The 24,516-nt window shown below is 45.5% G+C and overlaps 1 protein-coding gene across 2 annotated transcripts in view; it reads right to left on the bottom strand.

Annotated features, from left to right (window-relative positions):
- Positions 1-24,516, bottom strand: part of LOC114851766 (protein kinase C-binding protein NELL1-like) — a 126,816-nt gene that overhangs the window by 68,835 nt on the left and 33,465 nt on the right. For both annotated transcript variants that reach the window (XM_029143450.3, XM_029143449.3), the window contains exons 5-12: positions 18,951-19,047; positions 15,035-15,107; positions 14,524-14,606; positions 11,117-11,251; positions 10,150-10,252; positions 8,978-9,051; positions 6,525-6,624; positions 4,352-4,480 (exon numbers count right to left, since the gene is read on the bottom strand). In XM_029143450.3, coding sequence (XP_028999283.1) covers positions 4,352-4,480; positions 6,525-6,624; positions 8,978-9,051; positions 10,150-10,252; positions 11,117-11,251; positions 14,524-14,606; positions 15,035-15,107; positions 18,951-19,047 — 794 coding nt within the window. The remainder of the gene's footprint in view (positions 1-4,351; positions 4,481-6,524; positions 6,625-8,977; positions 9,052-10,149; positions 10,253-11,116; positions 11,252-14,523; positions 14,607-15,034; positions 15,108-18,950; positions 19,048-24,516) is intronic.

Below are 24,516 nucleotides of genomic sequence, written 5' to 3'. Positions count from 1 at the left end.
TTGAAGTGTCTGAGCACCAAGTCGTGTGCACTTGTTTTAAATTGTAAAACCTTTCTACTGGAAAAAACAAATACAAAATCATATCAATCACGTTGGGAAAAAAAATCTAATTAATTTGTCTGTTTCTTCACAGCAAGACATTCTAGGAACATATATAGAATCTGCAGCTCATAAAGAATTCAAATAAGTTTTCTAATAAGCAGCTGCTTTGTGCAAAACATATTTACAAAACGATACAGGAAGAAATATGGAAGCATGAAATGAAGGGAGTTATTGGTCTCAAGGTATTTATCATATAAGACAGCAAATCTTAATATTTGAAAAGAAAAATCAATAAATCAACCAAACAAGGCTTTATTCAGCTCTAAGTAGCTACAGTAAAGTGCTGCAGGACTGGATGTTTGAAACCAAATGCCCTTGTCCATTACATTAACTCATTATCTTTATGTTAACAGGTGCATTCTACGTCAGTCTACGATTAGTGCAAAGTCAATTATGCAAATCAATGTAAACTATAGCATCAGCGTATAGTAGACATTATTTCAAAGCTTTTACATATAAAAGCTCATCATGGCCCATGAGATAAAATAGGTAAACACTCTAACCACCCACTATCTGTCAACATATGAACCAAAATGCCAGAATTGTGCAGCTGCAGTTGCCTTAAATGTGATGCTATTAGCACCAAAGTCACAGCACGCTATGAGTGAGCAGCGATAGGGAAGAGAAGAACAGCAGAATCTTGCTGCGGTGTCAGCAGAGATTGACCGGAGACGGCGGACATCATAAAGAGCCTCCCTGGAGCCCGTTAGCAAAGGGACACATCACACAGCCAGTCCCTGAACCTAGGGTGATCAGCTGCTCTGGAGCTAAATGAAAGCGAGCTGAACAAACAGGAAATGTGCCCTTAGGTTTCATGTGTCGGCCTCACACTGAGCTTTAATCGTATCAGCCTTGGCAGGAAAAAACAGTGGTCTGACAGCCCCAAAAAAATAATAATAAAACGCTGCAGGAGAATGCAGCCCTCGCTCGTGATCGACACTGAACGCGGAACAGGGAGGGAGTCATTGAACAGGTTTCATTGGAGGCGTGTTAATTAGACACAATTAAACGTAATAACTCCGCTCAAAACATCACACGGCGCTGGTGAAGTGGTGAAACGCACACACGTCGTTACAGCGCACACGAAACGACTGGCAGCTGATGAAGAGGAGCCGCTGCTGCCGTCACTGTGGACGAAGTGACCCGCGAGGGTTTGTATCAGCGGGGAGACGTGCTGCTTCACCCTCCAGAGACTATTCTCACCAAAATAAGCACCATGAACACACTCGAGCTGAGCGCTGAGAAACGTGTACCTGCTTTGATTCTTCCGCCGGTGTGCTCAGTTAAACATGTCTAATGACAGCGCAGCAATGTAGTGCTTGGCGTGAAACATGGAGGAGGCAGGAGCTGCACACAAGAGGTAGAAAAGCTTCCTGCAGAGGAGGAGATCACTGGAGTTTAAAAAGGTCTGTGCAGAAATGAGCACGTGTGCACCTCGGCGCAGCATCAGCCCCACGCTGGGACGCCATCAGCCCAATGCTGATCTACAGCCGGCCATTTGGGAGGCGGGTCCCTGCGGACGCAGCCAGGAAACAGCGCATTATGTTGTTTGTCCTTGAATGATGCAACCGCTCCCCGTCAGCGGGGCTGGAATTGTCTTTTTACTTTAATTAACAAGCTGTCAGCAAAAACCACGGCGTTAATGTCCTCTGGACCTGAGCAACCGGATCCGCTGGATTTTAAGAAGAGCACTGACAGCCTGAACGAGACCTGATGAGGATAATAGGGAAATAATAAGGCCATTAGCATAAACGTAAAAAGTGCAATGGCAGACGTCGCAATGTGCAAAATAGTTTGTGCTTTTTATCACTGGCAATTAGTGCTTTAACACCAGGGTTGCAGCATCCTCAGTAGTCCTGTCTCACTGAGTTATTATGTACTCAGCTCTTGGTAATTCTGTTTCACAACATATTAATACATGGGTTTGACAAGCCACTAAAAATGTGATGTGGGACATGGAGGTGGATATTTAACCGCTTCATGGAAACTCTGGGCTGTGATGAAACCACCACACCCACACAATTCATTTCACAAGATTGCACTTCTCATTACCCAGCGAGTGTGAGATTTCCCCATGTCACAGCGACACCATCTTTGACTCTCCTGTAAATCATTATCAATTCATTTGCCTGTGTCAGACAGCAGGTACAAGAAATAAAAAAGAAAAAGAACGATAATGGGAAAATGGCTCAAATACTACAGGTTGTTCTAATTTCATTCTGATCACTGTGTTAGACATAAAAGTAGTGAATGAAGTAAAGTTAAAGGTCAAAGGTGAAGTGGGTGAGAGCACAGGGTCACGGCCTATAAACTAAGGTATCCTCAGCCTACAACGAGAAAGGACTAGTACAGTATGTAGAGATTCTGGAGCCTGTAAAGCATCTTTTATGGGGTAAAAGAGCAAAGACGCAGGCATTGGTTGCAGGAGACACGTGGCTCATCATTAGCGTGAGCCGATGCACAAGTTTCCACATGTTTGCGTTTTCTCTGAATGCAGGCACGTCTCTTCATCTCCAACATTAGGCAGAAGGCTTTGAATATTAACACGTTCGCCCCATTCTTCTGCTACGAGTAGGAATTAGGTCTGCATCATAAATACTGCAGCGCTGCTGAATTCTAGCACACGCCAAAAAACAGAAAAAAAAGTGTCTCACCAAAAATCACAAGCTCTCAGAATGAGAAGCAGCGAATCACACTTTGCAATCAACTTGTTTTTGTGAACCAGCCTTCGTCAGCTGTCATTAACCTCTGATTAGATACTGTGGAACGTGATGGGTCACATCTAATTGATTGTGATTTGCTTTGTATTAAGCAGAATTCCCAACAAGGCGCATGCATCAAAACTACAATTAGCAAATAAACTAGGGGCCGGTGAAAATCAAGGTAAAAGGGCAGTATTATTGCTTAATCTACAATAATCTACTGTATGCTACAGTAAGACATGCACTTTTAGGGTGAGCACTCCAATACTTTAATTGCATTTAAAATCAATAGAAAATCTAAAGTTTGGACACACTGGAGATCAAAATCCACACCAAGAAAAATGAGACCTTCCACTTGGAGAGAGGGAGTCGAGGAGAAAGCTTAACTCTGGTTCACTCCTCCTTCTGATTACAACCAAATAATCTACTGAGTAACGCAGTAGCATAATCAAGCATTTATAGGGATATAATGTCACAAACGTGGGTTCCATTTGTTTGTCAGAACATCTGTTAGAGCGTCAGTGACCTCCCTGTCCGTCAGCTGGGCTTTGTTCAAAACTCAAATGAAAAGCCAAAAAGTCCCACTACTCCACTCAACGCAAACCCTGTTATCCTCAGCCTGTTTAATTTAGGGGTTAGAGGGAAGCCATGTCAAATAGCATCATACTGTACAGCGGGATTGCAGATAATCCATTTACAAGACAAGTTTGAGCTGCCTTAAGGGAGGGAGCCCTAAACATGGATAATTCTGCCACAACCAATGCAGCCGTGGCGCCGCGATTTACATCCATCTAACAATCAGCGCTCCTCAGCCCTCACTCATATGGTGAGGGACTGTCGTGGATTGAAGCGGAGCTCTGGATAAATCTCTTTTCCATGCAGATCAAACACAGGCAGACAGACGGGAGGGCTGGTGGCTACGCTGCTCTTACTGCGTTTAGCGGCTTCAATCTGCTGTGGCTCCGGCCCAAAGACAACGGCACCAAGCACCCGGCAAATCCTTCAATCCACCAACTGCCGCTCTCAAGCCTCTCTATCAAATAAGGCCATTAGCTCCATCACAAGCACTCTGGGCCTCCAGCATCCACACACTGAGGCTGCTGCTCTGCCAAGTCAACAGTCAGAGCACAAGAACAATCCTGACACTGACTTTTTACGAGAGGCCGGGAACCAAAGATTTGCTGGTTTCCAGGAATAGATAAGCAGAGAACAGAACCCTGAAGAGCTACAGCGGGTTCTATGTTGGCTGGCTAAACTGTCAATGCATCGTAGCATAAGCGAGCATTAATAAATGGACCATGCATATATCTGGTCATGTGTGCAGCTCCTAATGCCGTCCACCAACCTGAACCGCTACCACTGACCGATGCTCTTACAGCCAGGATTCATTGTGGGTGCATTAATATCAGCTCATTATAAAGCTCCGTTTGCAGCCACACACTCCCCAAAGAGAACAGTGAACTTTAAACACAGCTCACTTTAACATCCCGAGCTCATATGCAGAAGGAGCTGGAGCGCAGGCTGCGCTGGGTGAAGTTGGGCCCTACCTTCGCAGTACGTGGAATCCCCGTGGATGGAGGCATAGCCGCTCTTGCATTCACACTCTGCTTTAGTATTCCGGTTTTTACACTCCGAGTTTTCTCCACAAATAAGTCCCTCTGCGCAGAAGTCATAACCTGAAGAATAGGAACAAAGGAAGTTTTGATTTAAGCGGGTCTTAAAATTTGTTCATGTAGCACAGAGACGCACACACACAACTGTACAAACAGATAAAAGCAGACAAATACACAAACGAGCAGCCTTGTTCCTGTCACCCATAATCCTGTGCACGACAAGAAGCCGGGTGTCTGAAGTTTACAGCGGCAGCAGATTTAATGCAGCAATAAAATGGTGTCTTATTTTATGGAAGCACGCACAATGCAAAGATGCATGTATTCACAAAACACGCCGCACATGTCTGAGTTTCACAGCATATATCATACAAATGCATGCGGCATCAAGCTCTGACGCAGGCTTTGTAGTTTGAGGTGACTTTAAATAATGAACAGCGCTTTAAACTGACTTTCCTGGTCCTGTAATATTAATCTTACAGATTCAAAGGGGAAATTAAACAGATCTCATAAGCAACACAACAAAGTTCCTCATAGATTAGTCCTCACTCACATGAACCTGCTTTTGTCAATACAGCCTTGATTTGATACCGTGGCAGAAATGGTTTCAGAAGGATCAACAGACGCCTGCTTCTTCATTGGGATTCACTACAAGACTTCAAATGCAGCCGCCATCCTCCAAGTGGAGTGAGTTCCAAACAAACAAACAAATTCCCCATCAAGGTTACACGGGGAGATTTCCCCTGCATGGAAACTAGGTGCAGCAACAAGGTCAGTATTCCACACTGACTTCACACCTGTGAACGGGGCCGAGGTTGTTTACTGAAGAAACGGTCCCAGGAGACGCTGCTACCAGAACCCACAAGTCCCACCTGGACGCTCCAGCACCGACCTGTTTAAAAGCAGCTTTAAACCTGCACGCGTGCAGAAAAAGTCACTCGACAGACAAATGGACTAAGAACGAGTCCGACACATACAGTACGAGAGCAGCCTGACAGACAGACAGAGAGATGACGGTCTGCTGCTCAGTAGGTGTGATGATGTACAGTGTCTCATCACATGGTGTAATGAGCGACAGACTGGCTGCACTAAAAAGCCGCTGTCCCCTTAGTCCTGCGCTCCACTCCACATTCACAGCCCACAGACATGTTGATGCGTGACCCATGGCTCTGTCCGTCTGTGGAGCACCAACGCCGCCAAAGAGGAAACAATATAAAGTGTGTGAAGTTTGAAAATGATAAATACCAGTTTAGTTCAGGCCCTTTCATATCTCAGTGGCAATAAGTGGTGGAACCCTCTTACTCGGTGACAACCAGAGAGGCTTGGAGGACTTCCAGAGGAAATCTCAAAGTAAAATACAGAACGGCGACAAAGTACTGAGTCACAGTGAAGAAGTGGCTCAGACACAATTTGGAAATAATGAGCGACTGGGTTTTAGCGACTGTGGGAGTGGGAAGAGGGCTTCTGTCTTCTGTCCTCTCGTATCGGTCTCTTCTGTACTTCCTCCTCCTGCTAAACGCACGCTTTGTTCTCCTCTCTCAGGTCGAGAGCGAAGGCAGAACTGCGGCGTAAATGCAGTCACTGAGTTTGAGCGGATGCGAAGGTGTTTTTCCCGTTAAACTCTTAACCTTTCCTCTCCCGTCCTCCATCTCTCCTCATCTTTTCTTCTCCACACGTGTCTTTTCTTGGCCTTTTTCATCTCCCTCCCCTCGGAATATGGTAAATCTCAGACACCTTACATAAACAAGAGCACAATTTCCTTTCTGAATCCGCTCGGGTTCCTTTCATTAGGGCTCTATAGCTGACAGCCTCCTACAGTTTGTTTATTCAGTGTATTTACTGAATTACCGCTGGCTATTTACCCCGCAGTACCTCTCTGCCAAAGCAGCGGGGTTCAGGCAAATTGGCATAGCAGGTGCTCTATAGCAGACAGACCAATCTGTTCTGATAGACGTCTCAGCCAAAACGCATTCATTCTGGATGCGTCAGGAGAAGAATTATTGCAGAAGCACGGTGTGAATAAGCATCCGGCCGACGAGTTCTGTTTACGTCGCACAAACTCACAGCGGCGGCGGCCGGAGGGGGACACGCGCTGAAGGAGGAGACGTACCTCTGCACACGTTGCAGCATCTCCCGTCTGGTAGGATCTGTTCGTTGACGGTGCAGTTGAGCTCCGGACACGTCTCCGTCGCCTTCACCATGAGGCCGTTCTGCACAGGACGAGAGGAGCCGTGATTGGAATAAAACAAGACGGCAGCAGAGATATGGATGCACACACTGTAGCTGGTGCAATTTCCTCAGGTTAAAATGGCATCAGACCAGCGAGGGTGACGTGTAACGACTGAAGGAGCTGCAGATAACAGGGCCGCTGTAGATACAGTACATGCCACCAAACAAGCCAAACAAAGGCTGGTAATCTTCCCCTGGGTCCTCAGAACAAATAGCAGCCATGGAGCCTGGGCAGCCGGTCGGAGCTCAGGTGATGCCCTTGATGCGTCTCAAGGTCTGAAGTATCGACTCAACTCCCTCAGACACTTTTCTCCTTCACAACTTGGTTTAATGTCACGCTTTAGGAGCAACATTAACTGTCGAGCGTGTTACGCTTGCTTTGGATCATAAGCCTTTAATCAAACGATTCATATTCTCTTTACTTAATTAATATTAAATCACAAATTAATTAGTCTTTTAGGTAATTAATTAATGCTGCGATAATCAAATTTTCTATTTTAAGACTTGCTGATAGAAACTGTGGCGGTGGAGTTGCTGTTTGATTGTTAAATGGTGTTTTCATTTAAAGGTCTCCTTCAATGAAAAGTGATAAGTTTTTGTTTTTCAGTTCATCTTTAATACTAATAGGTGATTAAAATGTGATGCTAAAAGTGTGACCCTAGTGACAAACTGCTAAGTGATTTGGAAAGCTTAACTCTCATGCATATGTGGATGTGCATATTTCACCGCTAATTAGAGCTAGAATATTATAAAATGTAAATACATTAAAAGCTTTTAATTTTTGAAGCAGCAAAAAGACGTGCAAAACCTTTGTGAAGCTATTTGGTGCAACGAATCCATCCACACTGTAGGTGTTTATGTTTCTGCTGAGCCAACTTGTGGTGCATCAGTGTGGGAGTCTGCTTTCTTATTTATAACTGCTATCATGACCCTGACGTTTTTCCTGTCACCTTGTATTCAAATGAGTGTTTCTGGTAAAGTATCCTGTATCTGAGAGGCACCAACAGCAGCCTTAACCAACTGCAACAGTAAAAGACCATCTACAACCCAATTACCAGCGGCCTCACGCTCCTCACTACTTGCGCCTCAGACGTCTTGGTATTCATTGCTCAGCTATCACACTGACACCTCGCACCACAGAGAAACATAGTGCAAGCTTGATGAAATGCTGGTTCACATCCTGACCAGCTCCACTTTGCCTCGCACTCAGCAGCCAGGAGGCCAAACAGCTGCGACATGAAGAAAGCAACCTGTTAATGGAGGCTGCATCAACATCAACCCTCATTAGAAATGAAATAACCTTGTTTTATTTAGTGTTAGGGACGTGGAGGTGCACTGACATTTCACTGAATGTGTTAATTAAGTAAACCAACTAATCCAACTAGTAACTACAGTAGTACTGAAAGATAGAAATGTACAAAATATGTACTGTATATTCTGCATCTCTTGTGCAATAAACACTACAAAGTTGTGTTAACTTGTCAGAAATGAGTTGATGGTCTATAAATAGATTCATGTGGGTCACATTCTCTCACTCATTACCCGCATCTACCCCCCCCATATGTCGATGAATATATTCACTGTTGATTTCTCTCTTTCCCACTTCTCCCACTGCGAAGGTGAGAAAACAGACATGATCTAGAAGGAAGGTTACAGCTCAAACCGGCACGTCTACATCAGACATCAGATATGAGACGCCCGCTCACACCGGTTCTAACATACATGCCAATTACAGCTCGCACTTGACCCAAGAATGACACTAATGACTCCTACCATTTTAAAAATTACATTTTCCACCAGCTTCTACACATAATTTGTCTAAAACGTGTTCAGTTTAGTCGGGTTGATGTCCAAGAGTAAAGGATGACTGTAATTGCTTCAAACAAAGCTCAGACGCCGTATAACAATGTTTGGGGGTCTCTGGGGGCTAATAAGGAGTCAGGGAATCCACCGTGTGACTCTTTGTAAGCAATTACACACATAAAATGCTAATTTCCCTTCTAAAACAGTGTCTTTAAAGATAAATGGCTTTTGAGTGAAGAAGGCTCACCTCTGTTCTGAGCTGAGCTGGAATAATGACTGTAATTATAATCCACCAAGTGATGAAGCCACAATTCAAATCAGGCCCGTGTGTTGCTGTGTTCACACATTATTCTAATTACCTGGATATCCCACAATTAAAGGTGAAGCAGGCAGATAGAACAGATTGGAGGGAGGGAGGGGAAAACAAATAAAGCCCGCTAGATAATTGAAACAACACATAATCATTGCACGTTGGCGCCGAGAAGCGCTGCACGGTGCGATGGCACAGGGGAGATTAAGGAGACGTCTTACCTTGCATTCCCTGCAGCTCCTGGATAAAAAGTGCTGGCCTTCAGAAAACGTCTGGCCCATGTAGGTGCATTTTGCTGTGGGCACAAAAATAGAGGATGAGCGCTTCAATATAACTAACAAGTATAAAAGTATGAGACGCCAGAAGTATAATGATTTATCAGCTCTACCAGTTAAAAATGCGTTGAAGACTGCCTGTGGAAAAAAAAGTTTCCAGTCTGAAGTTCTGCATAGTTAATTCTGTTAGAAACAAAGTTGTTCTTGGCTAGTGTGCATAAGTGGAGAGGAAAATGTAACAGCACATTAAGAATACAACAGAGGAGACCCTTCTGCACGTTCCTCTGGCGATAAAGCAGAAATAGAAAATGAAGCATATGATATGAAGTCCTGCTTCTCTCCTCTCCGGGGTGCAGGGCCCTCGCTCATCTGTGCCAGAGCTCTGATGTTCACAAGGGAGGAAGAGGAGGAGGAAGGAGCAGGCGGAGGAGCGGAGGGAGGCGGAGGAGGGCTGGCATTACTCAAAGAGCGACTACGCCGCAGGGACGGAGCGTTTCTGCAGTAAAGCGGGAGAGACGCCGTCGTCTTGGCTACGAGCAGTTAGCAGATCCCGCGTGCTCCAAACTTGAAACAGCACCTCTTTCTTCTGCAGCATCTTTGGAATCAGGTGAGTGTGATCTTCGCTCTCATCAGTGCTTTACACTGGTTTCTTTGTGCTGCCTCCCAAAAAACTAAACCATGTGACCATGTCCTGATATTTTGAAAACAAGGTGTGGTAAAAAAAAAAACTTCCAAAATCTTAATTAAATTTTAGACACAATTTGTTCATTTAAACGTTTCTAATGAACGCATACAGTATTGATAAAACCAGAGGGACCAGAACAGACTTTTAAGAAATCAGCTGCAGAGAGCAGATATGGTTTTTGTTTTGCTCTTAACGATGCTGTACAGACATGTAGAAAAAATATTAATGACAAAGGGCAAGATGCATCCTTCATGAGCTGAGCGGTAAGTATGAAGGTTAATTAAAGAGTCTACCTATTGTCATCATTCATTATTTACCCTGCCTGCTGGAAAACAAATGAGCAGAAAACGTGGGCGAGTCTGCTTTCGTACAGAAGCAACTGGGATCACTTCTATCTTTTCTGTATTTTCTGAATGCAGCTTCTTTTACTTACGTCTGCATTTCTTGCAGCACGTCCCTTCTACGTGTACAGGCAGCGAGTCCTCGGAGCAGTTTGCTGGATGACAGAAAATCCTGCGACACTCCACAACACCGTTCTAAAACACAGTGGGGGAAAAACATGTTTTGTTTCAGCCCGAAACAGTGAAATCGCAGCTCAGCCCAAGCGGGTCATCCTCCAGAACTCAAACAGAACTGTTTAGCTCCTCACCTTCAACGCTGGTAATTCACAAATAAAAAACTATAATGTCACCGATTCATTGAGTGCTGGATGCTGAAATCAGAGCTGGCTGCTGATAGCAGGTAGTTAGTTATTCAGGCCCTGAAGGACAGTCTTCATTTATAAGGCTGATATCTTTCTCTGTGAGCGTCGCTTCATTTCATGAGTCATCGGAAATGGTTCCCCCAGGATGCCACAGTTATCAGTTAATGGCATATCCATGGGAGGAAATCAGACCGACTAAACTCTACCCTGTGCTTGATGTGCAATGATGCAGTAAGTCTAATTCCCCATTGGCTCAGGATGGCCTGATTCAACACATTTTAAACTCTGGCTCCTATGTACGAGTGCAGGCGGGGAGGCTTATTAAGGGGCGCTTATTAGAGGGCAGGGGAGGAAGATGCAGCAGATTCTACAGCATCTGCGGTGCTGAAACTGTTCCAACGGCTGTTTTGATATGAATCATTTCCCTTTTAAGCAAATGCACATTCTCCTAATTGATACTATCTGCCCTTTAAACTCACACGGTTCCCATTTCCTCTACAATCATTTTACAGCTCCTCCATTTTCTAGATAAATTCCTTAAATTGTAGCTGATAATTTCCTGAACATGATTAAGTTAGAAATGTTTTTATGAAAGGTGGGTCTCAAATGTACTGGTGCGGTCTAGGAAGTTTATTACCAATAACCAATTAAACAAAATGGTTTATACTGGTTGTTCCACTATGAGGGTGACACTCACCTTACAGGCACAGTTCCTGCAGTTCTCCGGCTCCACCCACAGCTCCTTGTCCCGGTACACCAGCCCGTTGGCGCTGCAGGTCCGCTCGCAGTGGCAGCCTTCCAGCTGGGTCAGTCTGGACTCGGCGTAGTTCAACTGGGGGATGAGCAGAGCATCCAAATGAAAAGTCCACGCGTACATGCAGGTCAAGCCCTCGCTTTCCCAGCGTGGCCTCTGGCGTGGCCTGGTGCGTTTACACAGAGAGCTGCTGCAACGGGAGCCAGTCATTAGAAGGACAAATAGAATAGCAAGTAATCACCATTCACTTCATGCTCCAGACCTCAGGCTATAATCTTCTGAGAAATGACAGACAGGACTGACACCGCCAATCCCACTTCACCCCTCTTTTATTGCTACAGCCCTTTTTCTCCAGCCCATTTCATGCTCTTCACGACAGTGGAGGCATCTTTGCCTGACGAAAATGTCACAGGGCGGCGCCACACGATCCAGCAAAGAGGTTGGGACTCAACACGTTTCAAGGAGGGTTTCTCAGAGAACTGGGATCCTGCTGGGAATCCTGAATGTGTAACATATTGTACTGTTTATGATTGAGAGCGAGATGATCGGATTAAACTATGAATAAGAAATTGAGGTCTAATACTTCACTATGTCCATTAAAGCTCACTTACAACCAAACAGCATAAAAACAAACACCACATACATAAAAACGGCAGAAAGGTGCAAGTGATCTGAGCAACCTAGAAATGACACTGTGCCCACTTCAGACACTCAGGCTGCTCTGCCTCCAGCCCGTCTCCTCCTCTGAGACCCACCCAGGCCACAATGTCAGGAAGAAAGGACTCAAAGCGAAATGATAGAGACTTGTCAGCAAAAAAAAAAAGGAAAGCTGCACGTCTCTGAGGTATTTCACTTCATTTAGAGGTGTCCCGACTCGATGGCGGAGCGCTGTGTGAGCGGTGAGCAGTGGAGATGTGTCCTGTCAAAGCCTTAAACAAAATGTTTGAAATGCCTCTTCAAACGGCTGGGAGGCTGCCTCCAGGCACCACAGAGGAAGAACCACACCTGTACAATGTGAGCATCAAATGGCACAAAGGAGTCAGGAGCTAATCAGCATGTTCTGTCTCCCGCGGTTGATGGTTAAAGCCGAGTGACATCATGAAATAACAGCTGAAGAAAGAGGAAAACACAAACGCTGCGTTCACAGCCAGCAACGCTTCATTTCTACACGTGAATGTCTTTTATTCATGCTATGTACGAAGTCATTCTGGTACAATGCTGGAGGCCAATCACCCTTGGGCCAACTGGCAATTGATTAATTTAGCATGTAATCCAGATCTGGGACGTCTGCCATCAGCTAATGATTAGATTATACTCATAACAATGAAGCAAAGCTGAAAACAAACGCAGGGCTTAGTTCGTTTGGACCATTGAAAAGCAAGCGATCGGAGCCGCATGGCTTCGTTCACATCACTGGAATTAAAGCGAACAAGAAAAACTCCAGGTCACTGAGCTGCCGTGTGGCCGTGATCCCTTCACTGTACATGAAGCGGAGGTGCTGATGGAGGATTCGCTCCGTGGGGCGGTGTGTGGCGTTCTGGCTGAACAGCTGAGCCGTAAAACACACCTTAAAACCCAAAACGACGTTCTGCTTGGTTTATTGTGCGAGTATAAAGAAGCGACTTTGATTTGCATACGCGTCGCCCCCAAACAGACAGAAGTGAAGCGATAAACATTTATACAACTGCCACATGGAGCCAAATGCACAGTTTGTATTGAGGACATGGACAGACTTGGATGAGGCCTGGACACATGCAGGCTGAGGGAGGACACGTGCACAGAGCAGCACAGGGCCTGGATCCCACCACTGCCGCCTCTAATGGCATTAGAGCAGAGATGTGAGTTCCACCAAAGCACCGAGTGAAGCAGCCGGTGCTGAGCCGCTGTCTGTGCTGATGCTGCGTCGCCTGGATTTCCACTAAATGCTCTGGCGTGAGTACGTTCTTGAGCTGCATTCCACAAACACGCTGGTTTATTATGCAAATGCGGCCACAGTGATCCACACGCAGCGGAGCTTATTGCCGCTCCACCTCGCCTCGACACACACATCACACACTCAGGACGAGGCCATTAGTCAGCGCACGCTCACTTCCCCTGTTCCACAGCACATGAGCAGAGAGCCGTCATCGCCCACGACGCGTCCCCGCTGAGACGCGCGCCGCCCGTGGGGTCGGGTGACCATAGGTGGCGGCGCGTTGGGTGAAGGAGGACGCGGTGACTCGGCGGTGGGGTTGTAAGCGCTCCATTTCACCCGTGATTCAAAAAACGACAGCAGCTCGTCTCCTCGATGGGAGCTCGGGTCCAGGGCCCTGACGCGGGTCCAGAACACGGTCGTTCTCTCCTGCACGGCTCCAGGCAGAATGCGTGTCCGTACGGAACCCCAAGCACACGTCTGCTAATGGAAACTGCTCCGTAGATTGTGTGCGGTGGTGTCAATGAATGAAGGTCAGGGTCCACAGTAAGCAGGGTTTGATTGTGAATCATGGCCACGCACCAAACTCAATTGAATTATGGCGTTTTAGATTCTTGCTAAATAGTTTAATGAGCAGGTGACGTGTGACCTGAAGCTGTGAACGTGTTTACAGGCCTCATAAAATCTATACTCCTGCCTCCTTCCCAAGAAAATTAAGACTTAATTTGCACCTCCAAAGATGAGCAGACTCCGTCTGGAGCGACTGTTCACTTGGGATCAGTTTGTCCTCTACTCTTCTTCTGTGACTGTGATCTGTGATTTTCGCTGCTGTACTTCCACACATTTTCAAGGAACTAATGAACATACACTTTTTACAGTACAGTACGTACATCAAGGTGGAAAACTCCAGTTTACCTTCATTATAATCCTGTTAGAAACTGTAAACAACTGAACCATGAAAAAAAAAATGATGCGAGACGTCACTGAGTAATTGGTAAAAGTAAAATTGTGTCTTTGAAAACACTTCAAACCATTTGAGTCCACGCTCCCAATAACAACTGACAAAGCAGTCGTATTCTAGGAAAACAGATTAAGATATATGCTCATTTTGTGTTTGTCGTCCAACAATAACTTCTTTTTTTTCGGTTCCACTCAACTATTGTTGTTTAAATTGAACAAAAATGAGTCACTAACATTAGAGGAGGAAGAACAAGTGAAAGCAGCAGTAAAATCAAAGGCTTCTGCTGTCACACGCAGGAAAAGAAGCTGTTTATTAATATATTTATTTCTGTCAGCCTAACTGGGGATAGTTGATGGATCTTTTAAGGTAATTGGTTTTTTAAGGTACTGACACCTGCCACAACATATTCATATTCACATTTACTTTCAGTATCTGGCTGCGCTCCTCTGTGTGTGGGCGGCTGTTGTTTGTTATTACCTTCAGGGTCATTTTGGCCAGTAGCTCCTGAAGGTCCATGATGCCTTGCACCAGGTTCAGGAAATCGCTGCAGGTCGGACAGGCTCAACGGACGAACAGAAAGCACCAAGACACAGAGGAGGGAGAGAGGAAGCAGGAAGCAAGAAGGAGGCGTTTAGACGAGGGAGGAACAGGGCAAAACAGGCTCCGTGTGTTCGCTACATATTCGTTTACTCCTCGTCTTGGATTTAAAGACGGAGCTGGTATTAATAACAGTGACAAGGTGTGTTTTCACGCTGTATTGATCAGTGACAGAGACTGTGGCCTGCACGTCTTCATCAGTGTGACAGTGAGCAGACGGGGAAACGAGGACGCTGCACTAAATCTGAATTACAGCAGTGAGTGTTACTGGAGCACAGGAGGAGGAGGGTGTTTGTGATGAACAGGGAAGCGTTACTGCTGTAGCAGCTCAAAACAAATGATGTCCCACATCTATTCTGAGCGCGTGTCAACACTGCGTTGTTGTACTCACTGCGATTAAGGTTGGGACACTGGGCGATGTATCCGTTGGGGGCGAAAATCAGCTTCACATCCTGGATGACGCCCTGACGACACAGAGGAGGAGGATCAGTTACTCAGGTACAGGTCAGGACTGCTACCGGCTGACTGATGATGATGATGAAGATGATGACGTCATGGTGGAAGAGCACTGTTTCCTGCTCACACCGGCCCTGCAGACCGCTGACGGCATCAAACGACCGCAACGTTGCCTGGAATCGGTTCGTCCGCCATGTTTTACGCCTTGAGCCACATTCAATGAAAGTCCGTCTGTTCGCCGGGTTGTCGGCATCATCGATGCAGATTCTAACCTCATGGTGGCGGTAGAGGAATCGTGATTAGGACTAAACACGTAGCGCTGGTTTTTCATAGAACACCTCCCATCTGTTGCGGCGCTGCTCGTTCCTCGCTGACGTCAGGCTGCACATGCAGAGGAAACGGGCCATCAGCGCTTTTCCATCTGTCAACCACCGTGAATGAAGAGCTGCCTCCAGAAGTGCAGCAGAGTTAAGAGCAAGCTGCGCGATGACCACAGGAAAGAAGCGTCCCCTGATGAAAACCTGACGAACGTAATATCGTCTCACCATCTCCTCGAAGTGAAAACACGGCCTCAAGCAGAGCTGGCACCAACCTGTCACACTGTGTGTGTCTGCAATATCCATTTGCAGAGCATTTTAGCTGAATGTAAGCAACACCCGCTTCTATTTCAGAGAGAGAGAGAGAGTGAGCGGGCGAGCGAGCCTTGAGGTGAACAGGCCCACAGCACAGAGCGAAAACAAACACTCTCTTACGCGTAACACACACATCCACAGGCTGTGCGGCTGCAGATGGGGAGGAAGAGCTTGTCAGCGTCACAGCGAGTGAGAATGAAAGTTTAGATTACAGATGTCTGACCACACGCCGCCTCGTCAGACAAACAGAGCAACCTACAGATATGAGATATTCCGCCGGCAGGACTCAGGGACGGTGTTTATGCTCCCACGGTGGAGGAGAGCAATTACACGCTTGCCTTCAAAGCCCGTGTGATACTGCAGCATATTTCCCATCGGTTCGACTCTGTGCGGCTGCAAATTGGATTCAAAATGAATGAGGTTGTGCCGACTTTTAGCTTGAAATCTGTACTAATCAATATTTTCACACCTACATGTAACTTAAAGGGGACATTCTGCATTCTTGTCTCACGTGAAAATGCAGCTACTGTGAGTCAGTGTTAGGAGCTAATGTGTTCTATGGTAGCACAGTGCTAACCCACAGTATTAGCACCGCCACCATGCTTTGTAGAAGCATGTACTGGACTAGACCCAGTGGGAATAATGTCCTGCACTGGTTATCACTGGTCTATTTTAAGCCAAATAGATGATTTAGCTCAGTGGTTTCACTGAAAAGCAAATTAACTGCATATTATATTATATTATACTAGTTTCTAGATTGAATTGACTTTATGCAGCTTGTCTTCACATTCAGAAACCCAGCATTCCTGTTTTTCTGGATCAATCTTTGACAGATGTTACTCTTCTGACTGAGCTTTTACAACGGGGATTTTTCCCACTTCCATTCGACTCAACACGACCCTGTCCGGTTGACCTTTGAAGGCGTCTACATGCAGGTAATCTCTCAGGACTACATGAAGATCAACAACACTTATTAAAGAGTTTCTGATGAAAGCGCAGAGAAACTATCATAGAACAACTATGAGAAAACATTTGTATGTGAAGTTCAGGTCGAGTCATGGAGCAGGAGGCTAAAGTCATGACTCAAACCTCGCCTGACATTGTTATAGTCTAGATATGATGACATGTGACTGAAAACAGCTTTGGGTTCATATTTAGAGGTCCATTCATTAAGACAGGAGCAAGCTTCAAATCAGGTTTCATTCTCCCAGTTCCTCTCATTGATTAATATTTGCCTATTGTAGTGTTGGTGCCGCAGCTGGAATCACAATGAGCAAGCGACGGCCCAGAGCTGGAGCTCAGTGAACTCCTCCATCTGAGCGACTCGCTGCCCCAGGTGAAAGGGGCTCTACAGTCCCTGGGTGTTATTCATGAGCGAGGGTAAAATACAGCTGAAGATTGACAGGTGGATTGGTGCCGCATCAGCAGTAATGATCGCGCGATGGCCGAGCGCTGTGGTGAGGACGGGTTTAAACCCAACAGAGAGCGTTCCACTTTCCAGTCACGCCGCGCTCCCAAACGCATTCTGAGCCGTGGCAGGTGACCAAAACAAGCAGATCACAAACACATGCAGGCGTCTCATTAAGATGCTTCCTTGGCACCTTCACCAGACAAGCAGTCTGTGTGTCTCCAAGACAAAAACAGAAGCAACGTGATTTGTCTCTGTCAGGACTCTGAACCTGCTTGAGATTGATTGTATATTTAATGTGGCCTGGGAATATTTCTGCTTCCCCAGTAGGTGCTGGAAAAATGCCAGCGCTACCTGCTGCAACTGTGACCCAATTCCATGGATGGATGAGCTCAGGCCGTGCTGTACAAGCACTCATACAGGTCTGGGCACAGTAGGAACCCTTCATGGCACAACACTGGAATAAAACGCCCCGAAAAGAAACGTCCACGAAACAGGAAAAAGAAATAAAAAGGATGTGGAAATGTTTGAGACTGAGTGAGAGATCAAAGCTTTGAATCTGCTACATTCAGCTTTGGCGTTTCCTGCTTCATTCTACCTGATCGAACACGTTGCAGCTCTTTACTGGAGTCCGTGGTAGATTCATTACTGTCCTGTGGTGCTTGAAACAGAGCATTTCAGAAAAAAAAATCAGGCTGCGCGATCCCCGAGGAGTCAGCATCTTTGGCACAATGGATTCCAGATAGAGATAATTTATTACAGTTGCTCCTTCAGATGGAGAGGCCCCCAGGAGGAGCCGGCGCAAGCCTGGGATTGTGCTCGGAATGTTTTATGTAAAGGCCTAGTTAGCTCATCTCATCATTATCCAACTCCAGGGTCCAGCGTGGGACAGATTACAGCAGCTGTTTTCCTCTGCTTCTCCGTCTGCACTGATACTTCTATCATCTTGTTTTGCTCCTACTCCCCATTTTCTGAACAGGTTCATTAAGGACCTTGATTGGCTGAAAACACCAGACTTTTTTCCATCGATCTGAAGGGGGTCGGTACAATTACGTTGTTAAATGTTTTGTTGTCTCCCTGAACCGAATCTAACCAATTTATCATAGCAAGTAGTAAAAATATTGGCTTATAAATATGTACGAATGATAAACACTGCTAAAAGAAAAAACACAGGATCTCTGAATGACGCTTCTGATACACTGAGCAACAGGTCTTGGAAGAGGACCTGTCAGCCAACATGCCAACTCATCCTATTGTAACCATGAAGAGAGTATCTGCTCATTCTCTCTGTCACTTCACACGGGCCTCTGTGCTTCCACACCATCTGTCTCGGCTGCCGACAGCCGCTTTTGAGCAGTCGCCCAACGTGGCGGTGGACGGCTTCTGAGAGCTGCAGGATGACGGATACGAGTCTGAAGACCCGAGTCTTCCACCAGAAGAAAGGGCCGCTTGAAGCTTTGATGGAGGAGGAGATGTACAGTTCTGTAGGAGGAGGAGGAGGAGGGGCCGATGTGCAGCAGCGATAGTGTCAAAGCATGTGGGAAAAATAATTTACACCGCAGTGTGCTGTATAATCGATACGTTTCATGGGGGAAAATAAAAGAGTCATTGATTGCGTGTGAGGTGGGCAGGAGAGGTGGAGATATCACGTAACGCTGCAGCACCTCCGCCTGCTGGGGCCACATACAGCCGTGTAATGGCCTTGGACACGTTTTTGCTTTTCGCAGCCGCTCCGTGAGCCGCCGGTCCTCCGGCCTCGTGTCCTGCCTCCATCTCAACCTCAGCCGCTGCAGCAGAGCGTGGATTCTTACCTTGAAGAGGCCGTGCTTGTGGCTGTGCTGGCCGAGCCACACTCCGCTGCCCGGGGTCAGCTCCATCTGAGGAGGGTCTATCACCCGCTCGTAAATCCTGCCAACAACAAATGAGGAGACCCAGCGGTTACGATAATGACACAAACGCAAACAATCTGCTAGAAACACCGATCCCGCGCAGCGGAACGCAAGAGTAGATGTGTGCGAGTCCCTTCGACGGGAAGCAAAGAGAGGAGGCTGCTCCCCTCGAGCGTGACAGCCGGTCTCGCCCCACAGCGCCCTGACACAGCAGCCATATCTGGACCGGGCCGTGGGCTGGATTAACCGGCCGGCACCTGACGCACAAACCGGCTTTAGCATTATCACGGCCGATATCCCCCGATTCGCTCCGTACGACGTCTCGCCGCTCTGAGGTGCTTAACGAGGCTGCTGAGACGCGTGAGGACGTCAGAGGATGAGAACAATTCGTTTGGCACTTCACCTCCCACTCTCAGCAGCGAGACGCACGGCGTTGGAGGAGGCAAGCCGATTTCCTGCAGCCTCCACTTCAGGGCCCTGCAGCCATACAGCACGGGTCCTGGTCTCTTTAGGCCGACAGTAGGTTTTATTTACAAGAATGTAATAGTTAAAAAGTGGAATTTAGAAATCGGCAGAACAGTGGCCCCGATTGGTCGACAGCGAGACACTGATTTGCTTTCTAGTACCGATATACAACATGTATCACCTCCAGACTCAGTTGTATTGCTTTGGTTTAAATTCAAGGCTTGATGAAGCAATGTTTCATTTTACTAACTCAATGAAATGACCCCTTGCAATAAAATCGACTGTTAGTGCTGCTAATCCCCAGGGCTCTTTCAGGTTCACCAGCTTGTGATTTGACTGCTAACAGTTCCCAGTAAACCTTCATTTAAGACCACAGGAAGCTTAAAGTTGGGTTTTCTGCACAGAAAGGAAAGTCATAATATTGAACATACAATATTACATCAGGACCAGTCCTTTCTGGATGGAATTTCATGTTGTCAAATAGTTATTATTTAATTTTATAAATTAATTTACAGGCAATTAATTTATTTACTTATTTTTATTTGCAACTTAAACAGAGAAGACTAAATTAACCAATAGCACATACGGTTACACATCACGTGCTGCACTCACGGTAGTTAGCTTAAACACAGCTAATCCATGTAGCATGCGTACATATTTCACCTGTTACACGGTTCTTACGTTTTAATCTAACGCCCACAAACATATTCATTCTCACAAAGACAAATATTACCCGAGGCGCAGACGTTTAGGACACTTTAGGCATTAACATGGACTACTTCACCGTGAAACTAGCTTACTTCACAAAAGCAAGAAATTACGTCAGAGATCGACTATTAAACAAAGAGCTTTGAGCGCTCACTCGAACTCATGATCGGATCATCGGATGATGAAGACTCTCACTCTGACAGGTTTTATACTTCTTAGCAGCTTTTATCACGACTTACTCTATGAACTTGAACTCATCAATGTAACCTTTTTTATGTTTTCACCTGAAAGACATCACATTAACAAAACAAAAGGAAATATTTATGCAAAACTGCACAAATCTAAGTAGAAACTTGCAGGCAGGTTTCTTCTACCATTATAAAAAGCAATTTTCCTCATATCAGGCAGCAGCAGAATATTTAACTCACTGTCACACTCGTCACATGTTACTGACTAATTACAGGTCTGTTTATAATTTACAGAATTGTGTTAATGGACTTTTTGTCACTTGAATTTTAAGCTGTCAGTTTAATTTGAAAAGGTGCGTTCATGTCAACATTGGGTCCAATCTGCTCGGACTGCAGCTCTCTGGTTTCCCTCCTGCCGGGAAAACGATCCCGCAGCAGAGGTCACGTGGCCCTGATCCATCTTGCCTCCGCCTCTCCCACCTTGCGCTCATCAGTGAAGAGTAGGAGTTTCATAAAGGGCCGTGCTGGTGAGCAGCCCTGCTCATTTGAATTGCAGTGCGCTCACGGGCGTATTTGCATGGTCTGACACCAGCGGCTGCAGCAGTCAGCGGCTAATTACAGAGGACATCCACCAGTCAACACACTGTATGGTGTGATTAACGGTGCTCCTCTATCGCCGTGCTGCAGGATTCAGCGAGTATTAGCTACAGTTTACACCCCAGAGACGCATCCACGGATAAATGTGATGATGACGTTTTACATTGATCATATGACAATGATAGAACACATGCATCACTACAGGGGTGTCTGCCGTAGGCACGTACACGCTTTCATTTAATTGGTCTATTCATATGATATTTCCAAGTTCCACTGCTTCTCTGTATTTGTGCCAACTGATTCGTTCATTTTAATTCAAAAATAAAACTGTGAAACTTCTCTGCCCATTTGTGATTTGAGTTTGAAATTAACCACTCAATATATGATATAGAAGATTTTTATATAAGTAATTTCTCAGCAACTTTCAAATTCAAATTACTTTGCAGTGGATGAGGATTCACATAAATGAATCCAGGATGTAAGTTTATTTGGTCACTGTTCATCTTTCATAGTCGTATTAGAGCCGTATCGATGGTGATGTGACGATCCTCTGGATTAAACCAACACAAAGATCCTCGGCCGATAAAGCCACTTTTTTCAATTTTTCCAGGAAAACGCAGAGCAAACACTCAGAAGCATCAGTGTATTGTGACTGAGATCTGTGTTATTTTTACATCTTCAGCTGCAGAGGAGTTTTAAATATTATAGGTATTAATGAGACAAGAAGGAGCGGTGAGCTGCTCGTCAACGAGCTTCAGGCAACTCCTCAGCACGGTGTCCAACTCCACCACCACCGTGCTGGCGTGTGCAAAATTACTTGTACCGTGCGCAGCATGAAATCAAATGGTGGTTGCTCACGGCATGATGGAAATAGGCCAATTATTGACTGACATCTTTATTAACACCACTAGAGTTTGGCTGTTTTGTAACCAGCAGCAACAACAGCAGCAGCTGCTCAATGAGTGTTACCGACACACACACACACACACACACACACACACACACACACACACACACACACACACACACACACACACACACACACACACACACACACACACACACACACACACACACACACACACAAAGTTCGGCTGACGGGCGCTTGCATCTGACTGGTATTTGCATGATCTACTGGTAGAGAAGGATGTGATGAAAACAGCTGGACTTTTACTGCCAGGCTGTGAGAGGATGAAGTCAGACGGACCAGATCTGTCACTTTACAGTAGCACTGCTCCACTTTAACACCGACCCGTGTGTGGATGTAGAGTAAGCGATTGAAAGAGAAAAGGACCCGTATGTGGATGCAGACGGAGGAGTGAGGAGGCCATTATTCAGGCCGGGCCGTTATTCATGTGATGCTGGAGCACAGGAGATGCGGTACTTTGAAGGTGAGGTACAGTAGCTGCTGGAGGAGGCGGAGTCTGAATCACATCCTGCTACTGCACGTAACCGCAGACTTCAACGAGCTTCCAGCGAAACTCATTCTCACCAACATGTGGAGTGAAGTGAATAAACCCAAGCCTTCAGGACGTGACGGTCTGCCTTTAAGCCGCTGATAAGAGCAAATGAGAAAGACGACACTAAATGAAGATGCAAACGCCATCATAGTCGCGTCTGTGTAATTCACAGATTACGTGTCAGAAGATTCCAAGACCAGCAGCTTCCTTCGTTCAAAGACAGATGGAAAACTTCGATGCTTCGCAGCTTTCTTGGCTTCCCCTCTGAAGAACAATCTCAATCACAGCCTTATTATTTGCTCTGCCAGTATCGGTCGGCCACACTAAACTCCACACAACTTCCAATTTTCCACTAGTTGAGCTGGAGACATTTTCATTTTTTGTGTTTTTCCTCAGCCAGAGAGACGAAGCTGGAAATCCAAAATCAAAGTCTCTTTCAAGTCCTTCGCTTCACTGTGGGACAACATTTTTAAGGCTCTCCAATAATCCCATGCCAACAGCGCGAGCTGGGATACGATGTGTCACTGAGGGTGGGTGGGAGATTATTGGCCACTCTAATAGCTTGGGTGGGAAGTTAAATAGGTTTCCTTGCACTTGTAAAATACCCCAGAAGCTCAAGTTCTCATGTTTTCATGTCCAGTGCAAAATCTATTCCAGTTTGTTTTTGAGCTACTAAAATTATTAGGACCTGTTTTAGACCTAACCCTGAAAATGTTACGTAACTTTATTGAATTTATGAGAAAAGACTAAGGACCTTTATGTTTTGATATGTCAGTCAATAATCTATGTTTGTCCTTTACAGTAGGAGACTTCATGTCCAACCAACATATTTATATGTACATTAGGTTTTTAAAATATTTGCCATTGCACAAATAAGAAGTTCAGCTCCTACTGTGTACTGTCCTTCTAAGGGACTTACAATGTACATAATGACCTAATGATCGTTTTGCAGATTTTCAAAAACATCTAAAATGATTTTCTAGCCAAAGAAAAAAGAAATTGGTCCTTTGTGAACACCTACACTACACTTTAATGACTGTGCGAAACAAGGACAGTGATTTGAGCAGCTTGGACATTTGTCCTGATGCCACCATCGACTAATAACCCACAATTCAACACATACAATAGTAACAAATGAGGACAGAAACAAGGTGGAGATGTGCTGTGAGGAAAACGCACAAGAATAACCATGAAACAACCTTCTCCTTCGTGAAGATAATTGACGCCCAGCTAATACCTGCATGCCCGTAATAAGGACTCTCAGCTGTGGCCCATTTGCTGAGACTGAAGGTGATTCTGGTTCATTTACATGTGAATCGCTCTCTGCACAGACACAGACAGCGATCAGCACTTCATCTGCACCAACACATGCTGTATGTTCTCTGGCATCATCTTATAGTAAATTAAGTTTCTCTGTCCAGTGAAAATAATCAGCACTTCACTGGACATAATATACAGTAGCTCTGTAACATCTGTATCCAGGGATGGCTGCTATAAATTTAATGGAAAACCTTCAGCACTTTGAAAGAGAAAATCGTAACCCTCAGCATCACTGGGGTTGGGGCTGTTGCTGTATTTGATCACAAATGTGTCTGGAATCGACAACTACAGCAAGTTACTTCAAAAACGTTGGATCAGAACGTGTTTCAAACTCATAAAAGCCAATATCTAAAGCGAAGTCACTAATAAATTACAACAAACACCAGCAAAAATTGTTAAATATAGATAAATCAACATCAGGGAGCATAAATGAAATTCCTCAGAGGGTTTGAAAACTATTTTAAGACATTCTGACTTTGCCAAGTTCTGCTCCATCATCTCAGAGCCACAGAAGATGCTGCTTCTATTCTAAGACAGATGTCCGGACGCCGTGAGGGGACTAGATTCAATTAGGGGGAAGAAAATGCTGAATTTGTTGAAGACAGCGACAATATTTATTTACAGTAGCAGCATTTCTCAGAAGCAGGAAAATGATTAATGGTGCAACGGAGGAGGAATATTGTTTGTCTAGTGCACTTCCCTAATCTATTTTCTTGACCTCAGTGGAAACACTTCACTCCACTCAGGCAG

This window comes from Betta splendens, chromosome 3, assembly GCF_900634795.4.
Source record: "Betta splendens chromosome 3, fBetSpl5.4, whole genome shotgun sequence".
In the NCBI taxonomy this organism is placed as follows: domain Eukaryota; kingdom Metazoa; phylum Chordata; class Actinopteri; order Anabantiformes; family Osphronemidae; genus Betta; species Betta splendens.
The sequence above is the reverse complement of the archived record's forward strand: the minus strand, read 5'-3'. Positions and strand labels throughout refer to the sequence as shown.